Source organism: Lagenorhynchus albirostris, chromosome 5 (genome assembly GCF_949774975.1).
Source record: "Lagenorhynchus albirostris chromosome 5, mLagAlb1.1, whole genome shotgun sequence".
NCBI lineage: Eukaryota > Metazoa > Chordata > Mammalia > Artiodactyla > Delphinidae > Lagenorhynchus > Lagenorhynchus albirostris.
The window spans coordinates 36,099,137-36,119,850 of record NC_083099.1 but is presented as its reverse complement, the minus strand read 5'-3'; the positions used below and the strand labels follow the sequence as shown (position 1 = coordinate 36,119,850).

The 20,714-nt window shown below is 41.7% G+C and overlaps 1 protein-coding gene across 1 annotated transcript in view; it reads left to right on the top strand.

Annotated features, from left to right (window-relative positions):
- COL6A6 (collagen type VI alpha 6 chain) overlaps positions 1-20,714 on the top strand; it is a 109,839-nt gene that overhangs the window by 78,593 nt on the left and 10,532 nt on the right. The window contains exons 32-35 of the mRNA XM_060149191.1: positions 2,794-3,287; positions 10,199-10,295; positions 13,039-13,710; positions 16,332-16,425. Coding sequence (XP_060005174.1) covers positions 2,794-3,287; positions 10,199-10,295; positions 13,039-13,710; positions 16,332-16,425 — 1,357 coding nt within the window. The remainder of the gene's footprint in view (positions 1-2,793; positions 3,288-10,198; positions 10,296-13,038; positions 13,711-16,331; positions 16,426-20,714) is intronic.

The following is a 20,714-nucleotide window of genomic DNA, read 5'->3' as shown; positions in this document are numbered from 1 at the left end:
TGAATAAGATGGACATAATTCCTGTCTTCAGAAGCTTCCATCTTAATGGAGGGATCCAGGTAGTAAGTAAACAAAGGAAAGAATTACAGAATATTTTAGTTGCTGTGAAAGAGATAAATAATGGAAGGTCCTGTCACAAAATGACACTAGGGGAGGGGAGAAATGCCTTTGAATGGAGGGCTCCTCTTTGAGACAATGACATTGAAGTTTGGATGAAGAATAAAAAGAAGCCAGCTTTGCAAGATCCAGGCAGGGAATCCTACAATCTTTACAAGTGCAAAGGCCATGATACAAAACAGACCCAGGTGTTTTCTAGCTGCTGACGGAAGCCCAGTGTGACTGAGACATGGTGAGGAGGGGTCATGGCATGTGCAAAAATGGAGAAGGAAGTGGGACCAGATTGCACTGAGTTTTGTAGGTTATAATCAGGAGGCCAGATTTTATTCAGATTGGAATGGAAGGGTATTAAAGAGCTTATTAAAAGTATTGAAGGTATAAACGTGAACTGATGAACAATTTTTTAAAGCTTATTTGGGCCATTGTGGGAGAGTGGATTGTAGGGAGGAGAAGCATAAAAGCCAGAGGGCTAGTGTTGGGGGGAGGGGGCCACGTGGAGCTATTCCAGGCAAATATGGCGGTGGCCTGGATGGGCCGCCACTGCTGGGTGGTAGTCACGTGGCGGGTGTTGTGTTTGCCTTCCTCAGTACTCATTGTCACCTGCTCTGGTCAGTAAGTTGGGTCTCCATGTGGGGGTCCACGTCTGAGGGGGGCCTCCTCGGTGCCTCCACAGTCCAGCCCAGCCTTCCTCAAGATCCTCGGGGTCCTGGCAACAAGCTGAGTTAGCCCGTAGGTGTTTTTTTCCTGAAAACTTGATAACAGCCAGTGTTTATATCTTTTTTTCCCTTTACCTCTAAATTACAGCTGAAGCTGCATTGTTGTTATCACTGCTGTTGTTCCCATATGAAATAGCAGCCCAGACAAAGAGCTAGCAGACCACTGTCATGTTTGGTCATAATTTTACCCATTTTTTCTTGTAAAATTGACGTGACCTTGATTTTTTTAATATCTGCTCAGCCCACTAAATTAGACTCAGAGGCTAATAAATCCTGTCCTGTCTCCACTGAGATACACAGTTTGATTGGGTTTGAACATTTATTCTTACTGGTCCTTTTGCCTGTGAAGGTCACAGAGTCTAGGACCAGAGGAGATGATAATCTAGCACTAAGGTGATGAAGCCCAGCTGAGAGGGGGACCCCTCCTGGGCCAGCCTGGCCAACCTAGCCAGTCCCGGTGGGTCTGAGTCCTGAGCTCGCCTGGAAAGAGCTGAGTTGCTGGCCTCTGAATGAGAGGAGACAGCCCCCTCCAAGGGGAGCACATCAGCCAGATTTCCTCTTACCAGCATGTATCTCAACACCAGGCATCTCACCTATCCAGAAAGTTCTGTTTTTCCTGTACCTGTTGCAAAGAACTGTCCTTTGTTTGGTTCTTTTTCACTCAACATTTATGAGATCCCAGCTTTATGGCAGGGACTAAGAATCTGGCATTCAAGAGAGAGATCATCCCTGTCTCCACACTTCATAAAGTAGTGGGAGAGGCAAATGTTAATCAGATAATTAGACATAAATAAATCTCCGACTGTGATAAGTGCAGAATACTGGGATTAGAATGAGTGAATTGGGATCAATGAATAAATCTTAACACTTACATTCGTGTTTAACCATCCTAATTCAGAGTTTCTCTAAGTAATAAGGCATATTTATTGGTTAAACTTGCATTTCTAACTGTTAAATAAAAATTTATCAGTTGAGGTTTCCTCATTCTTTTAAGTAATATAGCTGTTCTTTTTCACAATGAGTAAGTCTGTAATAATAACAGTAATGGTGAACATTAGTTGAGCACCTGCTGTGTACCAGGTACTGTGGTCCTAAGTGCTTTCTTTACCTGTGTTGATTCACTTAATCCCCAGCACAGGCCTAGGCAGTGGGTGCGGTTAGGACTGTCATTTTACAGATGAGCAAACTGAGGCACAGAGAGGGTAAATCCCAATCTGTCTGAAATTATCAACAGAGCTTTCATCCCTTTTTAACCCCTGTTAAATTTCCTTATTAAGTAAAGAATGTATGTTTTAGTTTGTTTAACAAAATTTCAGGAACAAACATGATACCATCGATCCAATCTCTGTAGGTAAAAGGGCATGTCCATGAGCTCTTTATTATTTAGGAGTTTTAGTAATGAACTTACAAATTTCATTAAAACTCAAATTGAATTATAGACTTTTCTTGTATTTTTTAAATTGAAGTAGAGTTGATTTACAATGTTGTGTTAGTTTCTGGTGTACAGCAGAAATTAACACACACCCCCACATACTCTTTTTCAGATTCTTTTCCGTTATGGTTTATTACAGGATATTGAATATAGTTCCCTGTGCTATACAGTAGGACCTTGTTTATCTATTCTATATATAATATCATATATCTGCTAATCCCAAACTCCTAATATATCTCCACCCCTATCCCCTTTGGTAACCGTAAGTTTGTTTTCTATGTCTATGAGTCTGTTTCTGTTTCATAAATGAGTTCATCTTTTGCTTTATTTAAAAGATCAAAGTCAGTTTTTAGAATACCATTTTAATTATTAAAGATTTAAGTGTTTGTTTTACTATTTAAGTTATTTATATTTAATGATTGTGTTTCCATATTTTAACATCTAAATTACTTCGCCTTCTATGTGCATATCTTTTTTTCATTTTTAAGCAAGTGTTCTTGTGGTAAGACACATGTTCTGGCCTTTTAGGAGCCCCGCGGTGCCCTGTGCATCCCACGGAGCTGGTGTTCGCGCTAGACCAGTCCCGGGGCGTCACGGAGCCAGAGTTCGCACGGATGAAGGAGATGATGACCTCCCTGTTGGGCGGTCTCCGGGTCCGGGAGAACCGCTGCCCTGCGGGCGCGCGCGTGGCCGTGCTCACCTACGACTCCCACGCCAGGCTCCTCATCCGCTTCTCCGACGCCTACAGGAAGGACAGACTCCTCAGAGAGATCGAGGCCCTTCCTTACGAGCAGTCCACGTCCAGCAGGGACATTGGCAAGGCCATGAGGTTTGTCTCCAGGAATGTCTTCAAGCGGATGCTCCCAGGGGCTCACACCAGAAGAATAGCCACGTTCTTCAGTGGCGGCCCATCTGCGGATGCCCAGACCATCACGACGGCCGGCCTGGAGTTCAGCGCCCTGGACATCATCCCGGTGGTGATCGCCTTCAGCCAGGTGCCCGCCATCGAGCGCTCGCTTGTGGTAAGAAGGGCAAGCTGCCTCATAACTCTTCTCTCTCTTTTTTGCCTGTACTCAGGGGCATTTACAAGAAAGCATGGAGCTGTACTAAGTGTTTATTACTATGTACCAGGAACATGCCAAGCCCTTGATGGGCATCATCCTGTTTAGTTCCCACAAGCAGTGTGTATGAGATGGGAATCATTGTTATTCCCGTTGTACGGGTAAGAACACTGAGTCTGGAGGGGTGGACCCTATGCCCAGGTTCACACAGCTGACAAGTGGCAATGTCAGGGCTTGAATCCAGGCCTCTATTCTAGTGCTTCTCCAAGGGACTCTCTGAGTTGGCTCCGGATCTAAAGATACTAAATCTGGGTAGCCAGTAAATATTCGTGGATGTCACTGATGTGGTCATGGAATGGAAACCAAAGGACTGATTTTATAACTTCACCAATCATGTAACTATCCATACTTTATAAAGGAAAAGCCATTCCAGTTACAGCTTCTTAGGTTGAAGATTAAAATCTTACTGTGGGGACATCCTGGGTGGCACAGTGGTTAAGAATCCAACTGCCAACACAGGGGACATGGGTTCGAGCCCTGCTTCCGGAAGATACCACATGCCACGGAGCAACTAAGCACATGCGCCACAACTACTGAAGCCTGCGCTCTAGAGCCCGTGCTCCACAACAAAGACAAGCCACAGCAACGAGAAGCCCATGCACCGCAGCAGAGTAGCCCCTGCTCGCTGCAACTAGAGAAAGACCACACACAGCAACAAAGACCCAACGCAATCAATAATTAATTAATTAATTTAAAAAAAAATCTTACTGTGTAGCATTTCTAAATAAACCACCTAGGATCACGGCGACCTTTAAAACACTCTATCAATAGAGCCTCAGTGGCAGGGGTTCCTTACAAAATACCTGCTGGACCTGGCAGAGTGTCCTTCTTGTCATCTGTGACCACCCAACATGCTGCTTTGTTCTCCATTCATGGGGAAGCCATGAGGAGAGACCCCATGCATCTGCAAAGGGTATTGGAAAATGCAACCTGAACCAGAAGGACAAGCGTTTAAAAATTAATTCACGTAGAGAAAGGAAAGTGAGAAGTGACCGAGTCACTGCCTTCAGGTGTGTGCAGGATTATTACTGGAGAAAACTAGCCAGCCAACTCCAAGTTAACAAAATCTCTTATTAGAGAAACTGAGAATCATAGCAGTGGAAACTCCAGTTTAGATTTGAGTAAGAGCTTTCTGAAGGCAAGATTGACTTAACGTTGCCATGGGCCAGATGGCTAAATGTAGGTGGTCAAGACACCACCTTTCTCTGAAGGCCTTTTTTAGGGGCGGTCACTCACCTGGCAAAGGTGACTTCTGTCTTTCCTGGAGAACTAGGATTAAGTGGCTTTTTTGAGACCCTCTCCAGCTCCCTAATTTTCTGTGAAAGTGCTAAACTAAGCAGACCAGAATTGAAATATAGTACTCCTCTGTAGAATGCAGAAAGTGGTGCTTGTTTCCTAGCATTGGTGTGAAGAAGAAATGATGTAACTCTATGCACCAGTGCCTAGGACATAGCAAACACTCAAGAATGGTAGCTCTTGCTTTAATTATTATTGTTATCAGTTTCTTGATGGTGAACTAAAATCTGTTCAACTGTATTAAAGTCTGGGTTGTAAAGAAGCTGAAACTGCTATTAGCATCATTGAAACTAACTCAGAATTATGCAAACGAGCAGCCTGATCTATGAGGCTCAGAAAAGAAAATGCACATAAATTAGAAGACTGGGGCCCGCCTATGCTAATGAAGCTGCTTTGAGAGGCAGCGGCTCAAAGATTCTGTAAGTGGATTTGGTTACACACAGAGTCCTCCTAATTCCCTCTGTTTATTGGGAACAACCATTGTTCTTTGGCTTTATTTAGTCACAAAATAGGAGACAGCTTAATATCCTGACACAAATGATTGATGGTACTTGCAATACAAATTTAAACAGATGCAATTCCACCTACCCTCTCAAAGGTATGTGCATAGCGTATAACTTTAGAAAATATATTTTGTAGAGTTTTTCTTTTAAACTTTGGAGTGCTAACAGTCCCACTTAGAGATTCTACCCACATCACCTAGAGACTCCTTGTTCCTTTCTTGAAGAAATTGATCTCAAAAGAGCACCAATGAAGGTTCAGATTCTTGACAATGACCCTCACAGATTGGAGCAGTATTGGCCCCAATATCCCTTGGGTAGAAAAAGAGTTAGAGTTGCAGACAGAAGTCAGACTTGGTCCCAAGGTTCATTCATCCAACAGATGTTGAGTGAGCAGCTCATATATACCAGGTGCCATCCTAGGCTCTGAGGACACAAGAGTAAGTAGAAAACCAAAAGACCTCACCTATTAGAGGATGGAGCTATGCAGGGTTGTCTAGAAGGGCTCAAAACAAATTGATGAGAACCCAATATCTGACATTGCAGAAGAGAGATGATGTTACTACTTCTCCATTTCCCTTCTGTTTCTTTCTTCTATCCATCTCTTCGCTTGCTCTTAAACTGTCATTTATTAGTACTTTAAGAACAGAGCTCAAAGTTTTAATGACACAATAAATTTTTATTTGGAGGCCATATCACAAAACCCCTTGTTCATTTCATAACCATTGTGACTTTTCTATATCTTGATTCATCTGAGAGTTCAGTAGAATCCAACTGAAATTTGGAACCTGTGTAGACACATGTGGCAGGTCTCAGAAGCAGCTGCTCTGAAAACATGGGCTCATTTCCCTATGTTTCTGAGCAAACGTGTTGTGTGATCACCATCTTGGAAATTTTTCATGATGGTCTGAAGCCAAGTGATGAGCTGTTCATCCTTCTGGAATGGAAGACTATTTTTGATTGGAAAAAACTCAATCTCAGCTTTGTTTTGTCCGTAGGGTTTTTCCTTTAAATTTGTTGGGCAATTACCTCTTAATTCTGGTGAAATTTTATTTGCTGCCCGTGAAGAATTCTAATGTGGGCTGGGTCTCCCTTTCTAATATATGTAAAAGAAATGTGTCCTTTATAGCTAGACTTATTTTTTTTCCTTTACTCTGCTGTTTAGCTTTGCAGGTGAGAGAAACATTAGGTGTAATAGTTGACATTACAGATTATTCTAGTGATGAAACAGAGCTGAAATTGGGGGGAGAGAGGGTTAATGGGAAACTTTAGCACTCTGAGCACCCTGCCCTTTTATTTTTATATGGATTTCCTTTGTTAATAGAGAATTGTCTAAAGAATGTTAATGGTATCTTTTTCAAATGCACCAATTCATGGAGCCCCATGATGTTGAGAAAGCAAAGAGCAGGGTATCATCCAGAATGATGTACTGAAGGCTCATTTTACCCATCTGTGGATCATCCAAGCTGGTGCATCTTTGAATCCACAGGAAAGTGAGCAATAAGAAAAGTGACCCATAGGACCCTTTATTTTAAATCCCCAACTCACATTCATCTTGGGGAATTTTTCTGTGATATGCTAATTACAGTTGCTCCGATGACGTGTGGTAGGATGAGTGATCTCTAAGATCACATCTGCCGAACTTTATTGATTAGGAAATTACTTGGGGGAAGGGAAGTGGAGAGCACAGACCCCCTGAGGTCTCTCCCTGTAAAAAAAAAAAAAAAAAAAAAAAAAAGACGCACTAGAATCAATGAGTGGAAAGTATGGCTTTAGGTTGACACCAACATGTTGATACATGGTTAAATGTGAAGCCTAAGTTATCAACTAGTGCCACTGCCAGAAGGATGGAAGTTGCCACATGGTAGACACACAGAACACAAGCTAGTGAACAAAGGGCAGCAATCTCTGGATGACATGGTGAGAACACTGTTCCAAATCAAGTTAGAACCCCCTGATACAAAACTATAGTCGAAGTAGCTCAGGCAGAGGGTGGAAGGTAGGTCTTATGTGGGGAGAGCAAAGTTTTTGTTTTGTTTTGTTTTGTTTTTAATAAACCTTTATTGGAGTATAATTGCTTCACAGTACTGTGTTAGTTTCTCTTTACAACAAAGTGAATCAGCTATATGTGTGCATATATCCCCATATCTCCTCCCTCTTGCGTCTCCCTCCCACCCTCCCTTTCCCACCCCTCTAGGTCATCGCAAAGCATGGAGCTGATCTCCCTGTGCTATGTTGCTGCTTCCCACCATCTATCTATTTTACATTTGGTAGTGTATATATGTCGATGCTACTCTCACTTCACCCAAGCTTCCCCTTCCAACCCTTGTGTCCTCAAGTCCATTCTCTACATCTGTGCCTTTATTCCTGCCCTGCCACTCGGTTCATTAGCAGCATTTTTTTTTTGATTCCATATATATGTGTTAGCATACGGTATTTGTTTTTCTCTTTCTGACTTACTTCACTCTGTATGGCAGACTCTAGATCCATCCACCTCACTACAAATAACTCAATTTCATTTCTTTTTATGGCTGAGTAATATTCCATTCTATATATGTGCCACATCTTCTTTATCCATTCATCTGTTGATGGACACTTAGGTTGTTTCCATGTCCTAGCTATTGTAAATAGAGCTGCAATGAACATTGTGGTACATGACTCTTTTTGAATTATGGTTTTCTCAGGGTATATGCCCAGTAGTGGGATTGCGGGGTCATATGGTAGTTCTGTTTTTAGTTTTTTAAGGAACCTCCATACTGTTCTCCATAGTGGCTGTATCAATTTACCTTCCCACCAACAGTGCAGAAGGCAAAGTTTAAACTGGAGGCATCTGTATTCCTCCCCACTCTGGGCTAACTTTCCTCATCTATGAAATGGTGGGATTGGCTTCTAAAATTTCTTCTAGCTCAAGCCTTCTGTGACTTTTTTTTCCCAGACCCTGATAGTTGGCAATAAGAAATTACTTTGCCCCTATCAGATGGACTGATCCATGCTCTCTGGATTTGGTTTCCTGGTCCCTCATCACAGTCCAGATGAAGCAATGGCATGATTCACTGGAAATATTGCCCAGACACCTATTAAAAGCCATTAATAATTCAGGCTAATTGTGTCTTCTGGTGGACAAGAATCAAGAATCAAGACTGTGTTTACAGGTCCCCATTCACAAAATGTCCCCATTTATGTCCCCACCACCTGTCCCTTTTCTGCCACCCGACTATCACAGGGTCTTTTCTTTTTTTAATTAATTTTTATTGGAGTATCGTTGCTTTACAATGTTGTTAGTTTCAGGTGTACAGCAAAGTGAATCAGTTATACATATACATATATCCACTCTTTTTTAGATTCTTTTCCCATATAGGTCATTACAGAGTATTGAGTAGAGTTCCCTGTGCTATACAGTAGGTTCTTATTAGTTATCTATTTTATATACAGTGATGTGTATATGTACATCCCAATCTCCCAGTTTATCCCTCCTACCCCTTGGTAATTATGTTTGTTTTCCACATCTGTAACTCTACTTCTGTTTTGTAAATAAGTTCATTTGTACCATTTTTTAAAACTTGCTTATATGTGGAATTTCATCACAGGGTATTTTCTTTTTCTCTCTTCTCTTAAATCACACGATGCTCACTCTCACTCTGTTTCTTCCCTCTCAGTCTTTGTCAGACACCATACCTTCCTTTCTCTATGCATTTGTGCCTAGAAATTTAGCTAAAAGCTTCAGTTACCGCTTATTCCCTCCGAGCCTCCCCCTCTCACCCAGATGGCTTAGGAAGGCAAACACAGTGGTCTCCCAGGGAGGAATTCAGGGGAGTGCTGATTTCTCCATCTCTTATACACGGGAGAATAAAAGATGGGAAGAAACAGAGATAACTCTCAGGAAAGCCCCCACCCCCCTTCCCATGTCCCTTGCTCCTCAGTGAACAACATAGAAGATGACCAGCCTGCAGCCCTGTCCGTGCTCAGCACTAAGACGGGGAGACGCACTGCCCTCAGGACCCCAGTTCTGTGTTTCTGATCGGCTCAGGTGTCCATCCCTGATGCAATCCGCTCTGCTGAGAGATGGGGTCACCCCACACCAACACAGCTGCCTGAGTCGCACCTCTGTGGATCAAGTATGGGAAGGAAGCTTCCCTGAGAAGGAGGGGAGGGGGTTAGCCAGATGGGTTCACAAGAGAGACTAAATGTTGTGTGACACATCTCTGAGGCATTGGGTAGGATCACACCCACAATACGTTTTCGACTGTCAGTGATCTCTGAGTCAATTAACTGACAAGCTAGTTATTCTTCATTATTAGGAGCCTCCATATTGTCTGCCTCTCTCCAGCCTCAAATTCCTCGGGGAGGTTACTAATAATAGGGCCAAATTGGAAAGGGTGGGAGGTTGTTCAGAGGAGAGCTGCCTGGACGTGAATCTGGGTCTGCACTTCAAAGACAGGGTCAATGCCTTGTTCATGGTGGGAACTCAAAGCCAGTTCTAAAGCACATCTGTGATTTCACACACTTGTCTGGACTTGGGAAGAGGGGTGTCTCTGGTCCTTTTCCTTAAATGGTTTCCATGGCCAGTGTCTTTTGATCAGTCCTTTAACCTTTCTCTGAGCTTCAGTTTCCTCGTCTGTAAAATGGGAATGATGAACTTAAGAACGAACTCACTGGGCTGTGAGTGGAAGTGCTTTGCTGTCTCTGATGACCCACGTGGCACCTACCTGGTGCCAGTAAGTGCTTTTCAATTATGAATTCATTTAGTGCCCACGGTAGCCCTCTTAGGGAGTAGTATGACTATTCTGTTCACAGATGTGGAAACAGAGGCAAAGCCACTTGTCATCCAGCTAAAGAGAAAGTCGTGGGTTAAACCCAGACAGTACTCAGCCCCTCTGCCCTTCAGCCTCCCTTGGACCCTCTTAGAGGGAGGGCCCCCCACTTCCCTCTGCAGATCTCAGCTCTCTGGACCATCCTGGGAGGTTCCTGCTGCCCCACCCATGAAGCTATTCTTCCTCTTGCTTCTGCTTCTTGCAGATTGACGACACTGGCAGATTCCAAGTCACCATGGTTCCACACAGGACTGACTCTTCACCAGCACTAGAGGGACTCCAGCGGTGCACTTTCTGCTACGGTGAGACCCACAGGGAGAACATAACTTGATCAGGCCCGTTAAGCAGTGCAGTGAGTCACCATTGGCAGGAGCGGCTGGAACTTGGCAGCAGAGACGCTAGTGGCCTTGAGAGGATCTCTCTGGGGTTCCGGCCTCATCTCGCCACACAGCCTCATCCACAGATGGAGCCTCTCAGCTCATGCAGCTTCTAGGAAACAGGAATCATTTTTAGAAAAACTTAGCCTGTCCCATTGCCAACTTCTTCATGCTGTATATTTATGAGTTTTCTAAATCTCAAATGTTCACAACCCCAAAGAAATGCTTTACAGTGGGAGTGGAAATTAGCAGAAATTCATGCATTTCTCATTGGAAAGAGGTTTTCTCAGACTCCCAAATGTTAAGCATCAGAAAGATGTGCAATGCTGGTTTGTCTGTGGTTGTGTTTTATACACAATCTATAGGTCTAGCTGGAGAACCGGACAGACCTGTATTTGAGTATTCTAATAATTTGAATGTTCTAATAATTACAAAGATAGTGGGACCCACTGAGGTTACTGGTGGGTGTGATAACTTCCAGTTATCAGACATTCATTATTAGACACACACTGTTCTAATTGCTTTATATAACACTGATGGTGATGATGATGATACTTAATGCTTAGGCTATTGGGTTTATTGTGTTCTAAGCACTCTTCTCATTGTTTCATTTGATCCTTATAATCACCCTAAAATGTTTGAAAGGTTATTAGCTCCATTTTACAGATGAGATGAAATAGTTTGCTCACAGCCAGATCAAACCCGAGAAAGCTGGCGTTAAGACACCTGCAATTTATAAGAAACACAGATCTTATTATGCTGTTCCCTGAAACTCTGTATTTGGCCTTGAAGAAAATGCTTAATTCCTCTCCTTCTGCATGTGTGTCAATGAGATGCTCATTCTGGTCATGTGAGTGACTTCATAGGGAGGTGGCGACTCCAAGGGAGAAGTGGGATTTCTCCTAATAACCCTCTCTTCCTTCTGTCTTCCCCTCTGCTGCCCTCTGATCATTTCCTCCCCCCGCCTCCCGAAGAGCTCACCACACCATGGGCAAATACATCCCCCTAGAGTTCTCAGCTGTGCGTAGACACATCAGTGATGCATTGTGCTGGTCTGATGCATGGTCAGAAGTTGCCAGTGTGTGTCTGGGGATATATTTTGGCTCCATTTCTTGGCTTAAATCCTTGTTTTGTCTCTGAGGCATATAATGGAAGATATTTTGGCTGTTGTTTCCTGCAATTAAGAAACCCCACAAAATTGAATAAATGGGCAGGCTACTGTCCCTGATTTTAGAAACTGCCTTGCACACAGGTGACTGTGCTGTCATCTGCCTGTTAAACAGCGTCATCAAACTTTATTGAATTTTAAGAAGGGAATCATAACTTGTTCAGAGCTTATATCTCTATTGAGTCCATGAGTAAGTCTGAAGTTCTGAAGTCTGCTCCATCCCCTAAGGATCTGCACTCTGGTTATTAACCTTTCATCTGACAGCTTTTGTTCATGGCCAGGCCCATATCTAAGTACTGGCTGTCCACATGTGTGTTTTTCCATTTCTCTTTAGTTTTTAAAGAGAAAATTCTCTTTAATTCTCATCCTTAACCATCAACTGTTATTGGAAATCTAGGATTGCAGAATATCAACCCTGAAAGGGCTCTCTGGGTGAATCTAATCCAAGCACCTAGTTGTGCAGAATTAAGGCCCAGTCTTGGCTTAGATGGGGGCACACAGCATGTTTGTTACTGGGGACAGCTAGACCAGAACCCAGGCATCCTGGCTCTCAGGCCAAGGGGCCTCCCCTCTGCTGTACTATGTGGCCTTGCCTCAAACAGTACCACACTGACTTCATACGCAGACCCTTCTAGAAATGCTGGTGTCTCCTCTGGCAAAATAACTCTATTCTCCCGCCCTCAGACTCTTCAGTAAAATTAGAAGATTAGGTGACCTCTAAGATCCTTTCATTTCCAAGTTAATTTTATTCCTCTGAATATTCATTGTGGTCAGGTTCAATAAATTAATGCACTGTTTTTATTACTATACCTTTTTTAAATGAGATATGCATAATTATTAAAGTGACCTCATATTTTATGTAAGTCCGTTAACATGTAGTATTTATATTCGTTTATTTAACAAACACATACTGAGCTTTCAACTAATAGGTACTTTGAACATAAGACATGAGCGGTAGTTTTGTCCTTAATGTCTCTACATAGATAGAGTTATAAACTTTTATTTAAATTGAAATAAAAGATGCATTGCTTTTTTCACTCTTACTTTTTAAGCAGATTACTTTTCATAGTAAAGCAGTGTGCGTGGGATGATAGGGGCCATTGGTTTAACCTGTATATTGTCAGTTAGAGAGATCATTAGTTTCTATGTCATGATATAGTATATCATGTACAATCATGAGATGAATTGTCCACTTCAATCTTTATAAACTTAAAGCAGAGCCAAGATGAAACCTCTGTTGAAAGCAACCTAATTTTAAAAAGTCAGATAATATTAGTGAATGGAACTCAAGACACGGGCTGTGTATAAAAATCTGTATTTTGGGGATCAAAATGCAAACCACGTACTAGGAAATCTTCCTGTTGCTGACCTCAAAATCATTTAGTTACTACTTTAACATCAAAGATTATGCAGCTTCCAAATGTCGAAATGTTTGAGATGCTATCTCTTCCTTTTCTGTCCGTTTCTGTTTAGTAACCCTAAGTGACTTTTGGTCTGCAGATGTCTGCAAGCCGGATGCTTCTTGCGACAAAGCCAGACCACCAGCTGTGCAATCTTACATGGACGCTGCTTTCCTTCTGGATGGCTCCCGGCACGTGGGAAGTGCAGAATTTGAAGACATAAGAGGCTTCCTGGGAGCACTGTTAGATCACTTTGACATCACCCCAGAGCCTGAGACCTCTGTCACTGGAGACCGGGTGGCCCTATTAAGCCATGCTCCCCCCCACTTCCTACCCAACACTCAGAGGAGTCCCGTTAGAAGTGAATTCAACCTTACCACCTACAAGAGTAAACGCCTTATGAAGAGGCACGTGGAAGAATCAGTTCAGCAGCTCAATGGAGATGCTTTTATTGGTCATGCCTTACAGTGGACTCTGAACAATGTCTTCTTGAGTACACCCAATCTGAGAAGAAATAAAGTCATTTTTGTGATATCTGCTGGGGAAACCAGTCACTTGGATAGGGAAACCTTAAAGAAAGAATCCTTGAGAGCCAAGTGTCAAGGTTATGCCTTATTTGTGTTTTCCCTTGGCCCTTCTTGGAACGACCAGGAACTGGAAGATCTAGCCAGCTACCCTTTGGATCACCACTTGGTCCAGCTTGGCCGCATTCATAAGCCTGACCACAGATATGGTGTGAAGTTTGTGAAGGCCTTTATAAGCTCAGTCAGGCGTAAGTCATAAAATCTGTTCTTTCTTGCACATTAAGAGTATTCTTGGTACTCCCCAAAGAAGGGTTGATGAGTTGACATGGATTCTTGGAAACCTCTGTCTTCAAGGGCACTGCAGGCTTAGCAAGGAAAATATGTAATTATGGATGTGGAGGGAGGAAGCCTCTGATTTCTAAGCATTGAATTTTCTGGCTAATCTTTTTTATGCTTCTGGTTCCTATGGAGAAACAATCATAACAAGCAGTTGCTCGCAGTCTATATGGAGCAGCACAGTCTGGGGGTGTGAAGTCACAGCCTGGACTGTTAGCTACAAAGTAGAAACCCTTGGCATGTAACATTATCACGCTGCCCTTCGATGGAAAGTTTGACTGGTTAACACCCCAAAAGAGAGAGCCAGAGAAAAATTCAACAATCCTTGGCTTTGCTTTTACAAGTTCCAAAGGCAGAGTTTGAAGTATTAGGAGATACCATTTTACCTGTCAGAATAAAAAATACAGCCCTGCAAAACTTTCTTAGCTTTGTTAATGAGTTTTTATGATGCCAGTATTAGTGTAACTGGTGCCCATGAAAAAGAAACGTGGGCTGTATTTCTTGGAGTGAGCTTGTCCTGAAAGTATGCAATTCATTTTGAATGCAACAGGATGGATTAAGAGTGATATGACTCTGGAGGTTGAAGAAAAGCACTGTCAGACTTCTGATCATTTTTGTGGTGAATTTACTTTTGGAGTACAGATAAAGGAAAGTGAACACACAGGCTAAAGGGCACCTAGTGTAGGAAAATTCTGACTGTGTCTCAAACTTGTCACTGACATTCATGGTGAGACCAGTGAAGGCTGCAAAGACACTGACTAGTCAGGGTCAGTGAGGTCTGAGGAGCCTTGGGAAATGGTCGGCAGGGCTAATGTCATGTCCTCTCGTCCTCTGCTACTCTAGGTGTGAGTCTAGGACCAACATCCCAGCATCACCTGGGAGCTTGTGAAAAATGCAGAATCACAGGCCCTGCCCCAGACATTTTGTTCCAGAATCTGCATTTTATCAAGATCCCCATGTGATTCATATGTACATTATAGTTTGAGAGACACTGGTATAGGAGCAGTTGCTCCCAGAATGAAATTTGTGTGGATGGGTTCTGGAATAGGATCCAGAAAGAGGAGCTGGAAAAAAATAAGGGAAAAAATAAATGAAGGCCAGGGGTCATTCTGAAAAAAGAAATCACGAGGCATTTGTAAGGGTGAAACAAAAGAACACCTTGAAAGACTCTCAGCAACTTGTAAAGAAACACTCCTTATGAGGCAGAAAGTTGAAAGGAAGTTAAGATGGAATTTCCTTCCCCAGCTCAGCAAAATTCTTAATGGTGTTTCATAGTAACTAGTCAAACTGTATGATTAGATAAATGACACCAACCCCCATCACCCAGGGAAAGGGGAAGAGATGTTTTAAGAAGAATTACTTGGGGTTTAAAGTTTTCTAAAACTTTAAGTATCTAGAAATCTCCAATCTTTAAACGATAGCTGTGAAAGTACAAAAAGTTGAAAAGATTTTAACATAATCATATTCAATCCTACATGCTCCATTCAATAGCAGGCCCCCAGACCCACACTCACCCCTCAACATTAACATGTATGTATTAGGTACCTACTCTGAGCCACTCACTGTTGATTTATGGGGTATCAAGGAGGGACCAAAACAGATGTGGTCCTCACCCTCCTAGGCATCCCAGTCCAGCTCCCTCTCTAAGTGACTCTTTTATCACACTGCTGTGACAGAATTGGCTATCAGACACAGTTCACATCAGAATCGACAAATTTTCTATGCAAAACTACTGACTGACAACCTTAGAGTTAAGATAGATAATTAAAAATCAGATATACATAAAGGAAACATCACAGTCTTGGCCATTCAGTCTAGAAACACACAGCCCAGTCTACAATAGCAGCTCAGAAGGTAGTGCTGGATCACAGCCCAGGACCAACTTGCTACTTAGACGACCTGAGACCATCAGGAAGAGATTTAATTGTGTTTAACACACAATTAAATTAAGTGTTTCATGGAAATAATAATGCATTTTTTAAAGTTTCTCATCAAAAAATGTTTTTTTTTAATGTTTAAATGGTGTGGGAAGAGGCATGCTTTCATATCATAAAAAATTAATATACTTCAGATGAAATGAATTATAATGAATTAAACCCAAGATGGCACTGTGGTTACTGTTGTTGTTATTGATATGGAGACCATAAAGGAAATATCCTTTTCCCTTTGCATTTTAATATTCCAAAGGAGCAAGTAAAAAATAACTATTCTGATTAGTTCATGTCAGAGACCAGACTGTTAGGATGGGCTTGTGATTTCTCCTCTAATGTTTGATGGACTTTAGCAGCTAAGGGCACCTTATTGAAAAGTAAGTTGACTTTTCCACTTATAAATTTGACAGTCATGCATTTTCTAAACCCAATTTTAGAGACCACCCTGAGAAATCTGCTTTCATCTCATATGGCCACCTTAGTTGGTGTCTTCCTTTGATGGATGTTGAAAACAGTGAAGGGACACTTTGCATGCAGAGCAGATTGCTGTAATGTTAATTGCTGTGAATGAGAGTCCCCTCACAGATTTCTTTTCTTCCTAGGTGCAATCAACAAATATCCACCAATAAACATCAAAGCAAAGTGCTACAGACTCAGCTCTGCAGATCTGCAGCAGCCCACGCGCCAGTTGCGAAGGTATTACCTGCTTGGTATTACTTGATAAATGAATGTGTCCCCTTCCTCCTCCTCCTTTTCTCCTTCTTTATCCTATTTGGACAAAATCTACCACTACATGATAATAAAATATAATTTGAGGGAACGAGAGATAATAAAAAAATGACCAGGTTGATCTGAAGACAATCAAATAAGAGTTTTTTAAAATAGAAAAATCTAATTGTTGAACTAAAACAACCAATGGGACACCCCAGTGGCAATGAGCAGACCTGATAACCAGATCTTGGTTTCTAAGTATCATTCCCCACTAAAAGGAACCAGGTTTCTTGGAGAAATAACTAATCCTAACCTGTAACAGGGAAAGTACAATGTGAGCCTGGAACATTTGTTATGCCAGAAAGAAAGAACGTAGCAAAAACTGTCATGTCAAAAGGACAAAGGAGTTGTCTTGAAAAGGTTCCCACTGGCCCAATTTTGAACAATTTGAACATCAGAAAGACTAATGATGGTAATGGATTACAACACTGAATTTTAAAAATCCACAAGTCTGGGCTTCCCTGGTGGTGCAGTGGTTGAGAGTCCGCCTGCCAATGCAGGGGACACGGGTTCGTGCCCCAGTCCAGGAAGATCCCACATGCCGCAGAGCGGCTGGGCCCATGAGCCATGGCCACTGAGCCTGAGCGTCTGGAGCCTGTGCTCTGCAACGGGAGAGGCCACAACAGTGAGAGGACCGCGTACCACACACACACACAAAAAATCCACAAGTCTATCTAGAGACCCAAAAAGAGAGAAGGGGAGGAAAATTTCTTTTTTATAGAAGTATGCTAGCTAATAAATATAGAAAAAGTGGTAGAATTGGAAAATTATCAACTTGTAATCCCTATTGTAATAACTGAGTCAGGCAAGGATCAAGGAATGCTAAAACCAGTGGGTGACAAGTTGGGGGGCAGGCTATTTACAGTCCCACAGAACCCCTCACATATTTATTAATGACAGAGGGGAAATGTGCCTTTACATGGTGAGGTCTGGCCCTACCCATTGTAACCAGGATCTGACACTATGTGTCTCATGAGGGAGGCAGGGGGAGATACAGTATCACCCATGTGGGACTCTGGCTGGAGATGTTTGACCCAAGTCTAATAATGAGGAAACCATTGGACAATTCCAGAATATGGGATGTTCTTCAGAACAGCCGGCCTATATTCTCCCTAGGTTTCAATGTCTTGAACAGCAGAGGGATGTGAGGTAGTGTCCTAGAATTGGAGAAACTATAGAGACATAACAGCCAAATGTAGTGGTGTGAACCTTGACCGGATCCTAGATTAGAAAAAAAAGCTTATATTAATGACATTTGGGGGATAATTGGGGAAATTTGAGTATGAACAATATGTTGGGTAATATTATTGATTCGTGTGAATTTCCTTATGTGTGGTAATAGTATCATGTTTGTGTAATAGAATGTCTTTTTTCTTGAGAGAGGTATGCTGAAGTATTTAAGAGTAACATGCATGGTGGCTGCAACCTACTTTCAGATGGTTTCCTAAAAGGAAGTAAAGTGTGTGTATATGCATATATAAGTATATATGTGTATATGCATATATATGTATATATGTGTGTATATAGATATATAGATATATATATGTATATATGTGTACACTCACACAGAGTAGCAAGATGGTAACAGGTGAAGAACCATCTAGATCAGGGGTCCCTAACCCCTGGGCCAAGGACCAGCACCTGTTAGGAACAGGGCTGCACAGCAGGAGGTGAGCAGCGGGAGAGCCAGCAAAGCTTCATCTGCTGCTCCCCATTGCTTGCATTACCACCTGAACCATTCTCCCACACACCCCGTCCATGGAAAAATTGTCTTCCACAAAACCAGTCCCTGGTGAAAGGCTGGGGACCACTGATCTAGATGAAAGATATACCAGTATTTATTCATGGTTTTCTGATCTTTATAATATTCTGTGAATTTGACAATTTTCAAAGTAAAAAGATAACTTGTAAAACTCAGTGGATGGATTAAACAGAGCAATAGACACATCTGAAGAGAAGCATAATGAACTGGAAAAATAAAGCTGAAGAAATTACTCAGAATACAAAGAAGATAAATAAATATAAGAAGTTTAGAGACAGAACAGATTGGAAAGATCTAACCTATAGCTAAGTGGAATTCTAGAAAGATGAAATAGAAATAACAAATCAGAGACAGTATTCAAAGACATAAAGGGAAGATCATTTTCAAGAACTTATTAGAGACATGAATTAAAAGATGAAGAAAAGACAAGGTATAACAGTCAGGATAAATAGAAAGAAACAGCAGTTGGAATGGTGTAGGGGAATGCAGAACACCAGGATGAAGAAAACTTAAAAGCAGCCAGAAATAAAGAGTAGGACATCTGCAGAGAAACTATAATTAGGCTGGCAGCTGAATAATCAGTAGCAGTAGTAGAAGCCACAAAACTATTGAGAACATTTTAAATAGTGGGGAAAAAAATTTGCCAACTTAGAAAAACTGTCTTTCAAAAATGATGAGGGTTTCCCTGGTGGTGCAGTGGTTAAGAATCTGCCTACCAATGCAGGGGACACAGGTTCGAGCCCTGGTCCAGGAAGATCCCACATGCCGTGGAGAAACTAAGCCCACACACCACTACTGAGCCCATGCACCACAACTACTGAAGCCCTCGCACCTAGAGCCCGTGCGCTGCAATAAGAGAAGCCACCGCAATGAGAAGCCTGTACACCACAACGAAGAGTAGCCCCAGCTCACTGCAACTAAAGAAAGCCTGCATGCAGCAACAAAGACCCAATGCAGCCAAAAATAAATAAATAAATTTATAAAAAATAAAAATGGTGAAACAAAGACAATTTAGAAAGACAAAAACAATAGTTCATCACAAAAAGACCTTTGCTAAAGGAACTTCTAAAGTATGTACTTCAGGGACTTCCCTGGTGGTCTAGTGGTTAAGAATTGCCTTCCAATGCAGAGGACATGGGTTAGATCCCTGGTAGGGGAACTAAGATCCCACAGGCCACGGGGCAACTAAGCCCACACACTGCAACTACTGAGCCCACGCACTCTGGAGCCCGTGCACCACAACTAGAGAGAAGCCCAGGCGTCACAGCGAAGGTCCCACATGCCGCAACTAAGACCCAACGCAGCCTAATTAATTAATTGATTTTTAAAAAGACTCTGCACTCCTAATGCAGGGGGCCCAGGTTAAAAAAAAAAAAAGTACTTTAAGGAAAATAAAGACCACAGAAGGAAGGACTGTGATGCAAGAATAGTAGATGATAAAAAAATTGTCAATATTTAGGTAAATCTAAATAAGTGTTGTACTTTTAAATTATAGTCATATCAAATTTGTAGGGTTACCAAAAAGCTGTACTTGTTTAAAAAGCTATGAATATAAAACGTTTGGCCCTTGGTGGCTTTAACAGAAAAAACAAGTTGTACTAAGACTATAAATATAAGTATTAATAAATATTAATTATTTAAACATGAGAAAAGACAGTGAACAATAAAATTATCTTTTGTTATTAAAAAATGAAGCCTTGAGTTTTAAAGGGAAAAAAGACAGCATTGAAAAAAGGGGCAATAATATGTCATGGGAAATGAATGGACTTAAAGTGTTCTAGGAATTTGTGTTGTTTGGGCTGGTGGTTAGGCTGTTGAAGACTCTTTTAAAAATACATTAAGAACATACATATCGATAACTACCTTAAATGTAAATGGATTAAATGATCTAACCAAAAGACACAGATTGGCTGAATGGATACAAAAACAAGACCTGTATACATGCTGTCTACAAGAGATGCACTTCAGACCTAGGGACACATACAGACTGAAAGTGAGGGGATGGAAAAGATATTCATGAAAATGGAAATCAAAAGAAAGCTGGAGTGGCAATTTTCATGAGACAAAATAGACTTTAAAATAAAGACTATTAAAAGAGACAAAGAAGGACTCTACATAATAATCAAGGGATCGATCCAAGAAGAATATATAACAATTGTAAATATTTACGCACCCAACATAAGAGCACCTCAACACATAAGGCAAATGCAAACAGCCATAAAAGGGGAAATCGACAGTAACACAATCATACTAGGGGACATTAACACCCCATTTTCACCAATGGACAGATCCTCCAAAATGAAATATATAAGGAAACACAAGCTTTAAATGACACATTAAACAAGTGGACTTAATTGACATTTACAGGACATTCCATCCAAAAACAATAGAATACACTTTCTTCTCAAGCGCTCATGGAACATTGACCAGGATAGATCATATCTTGGGTCAC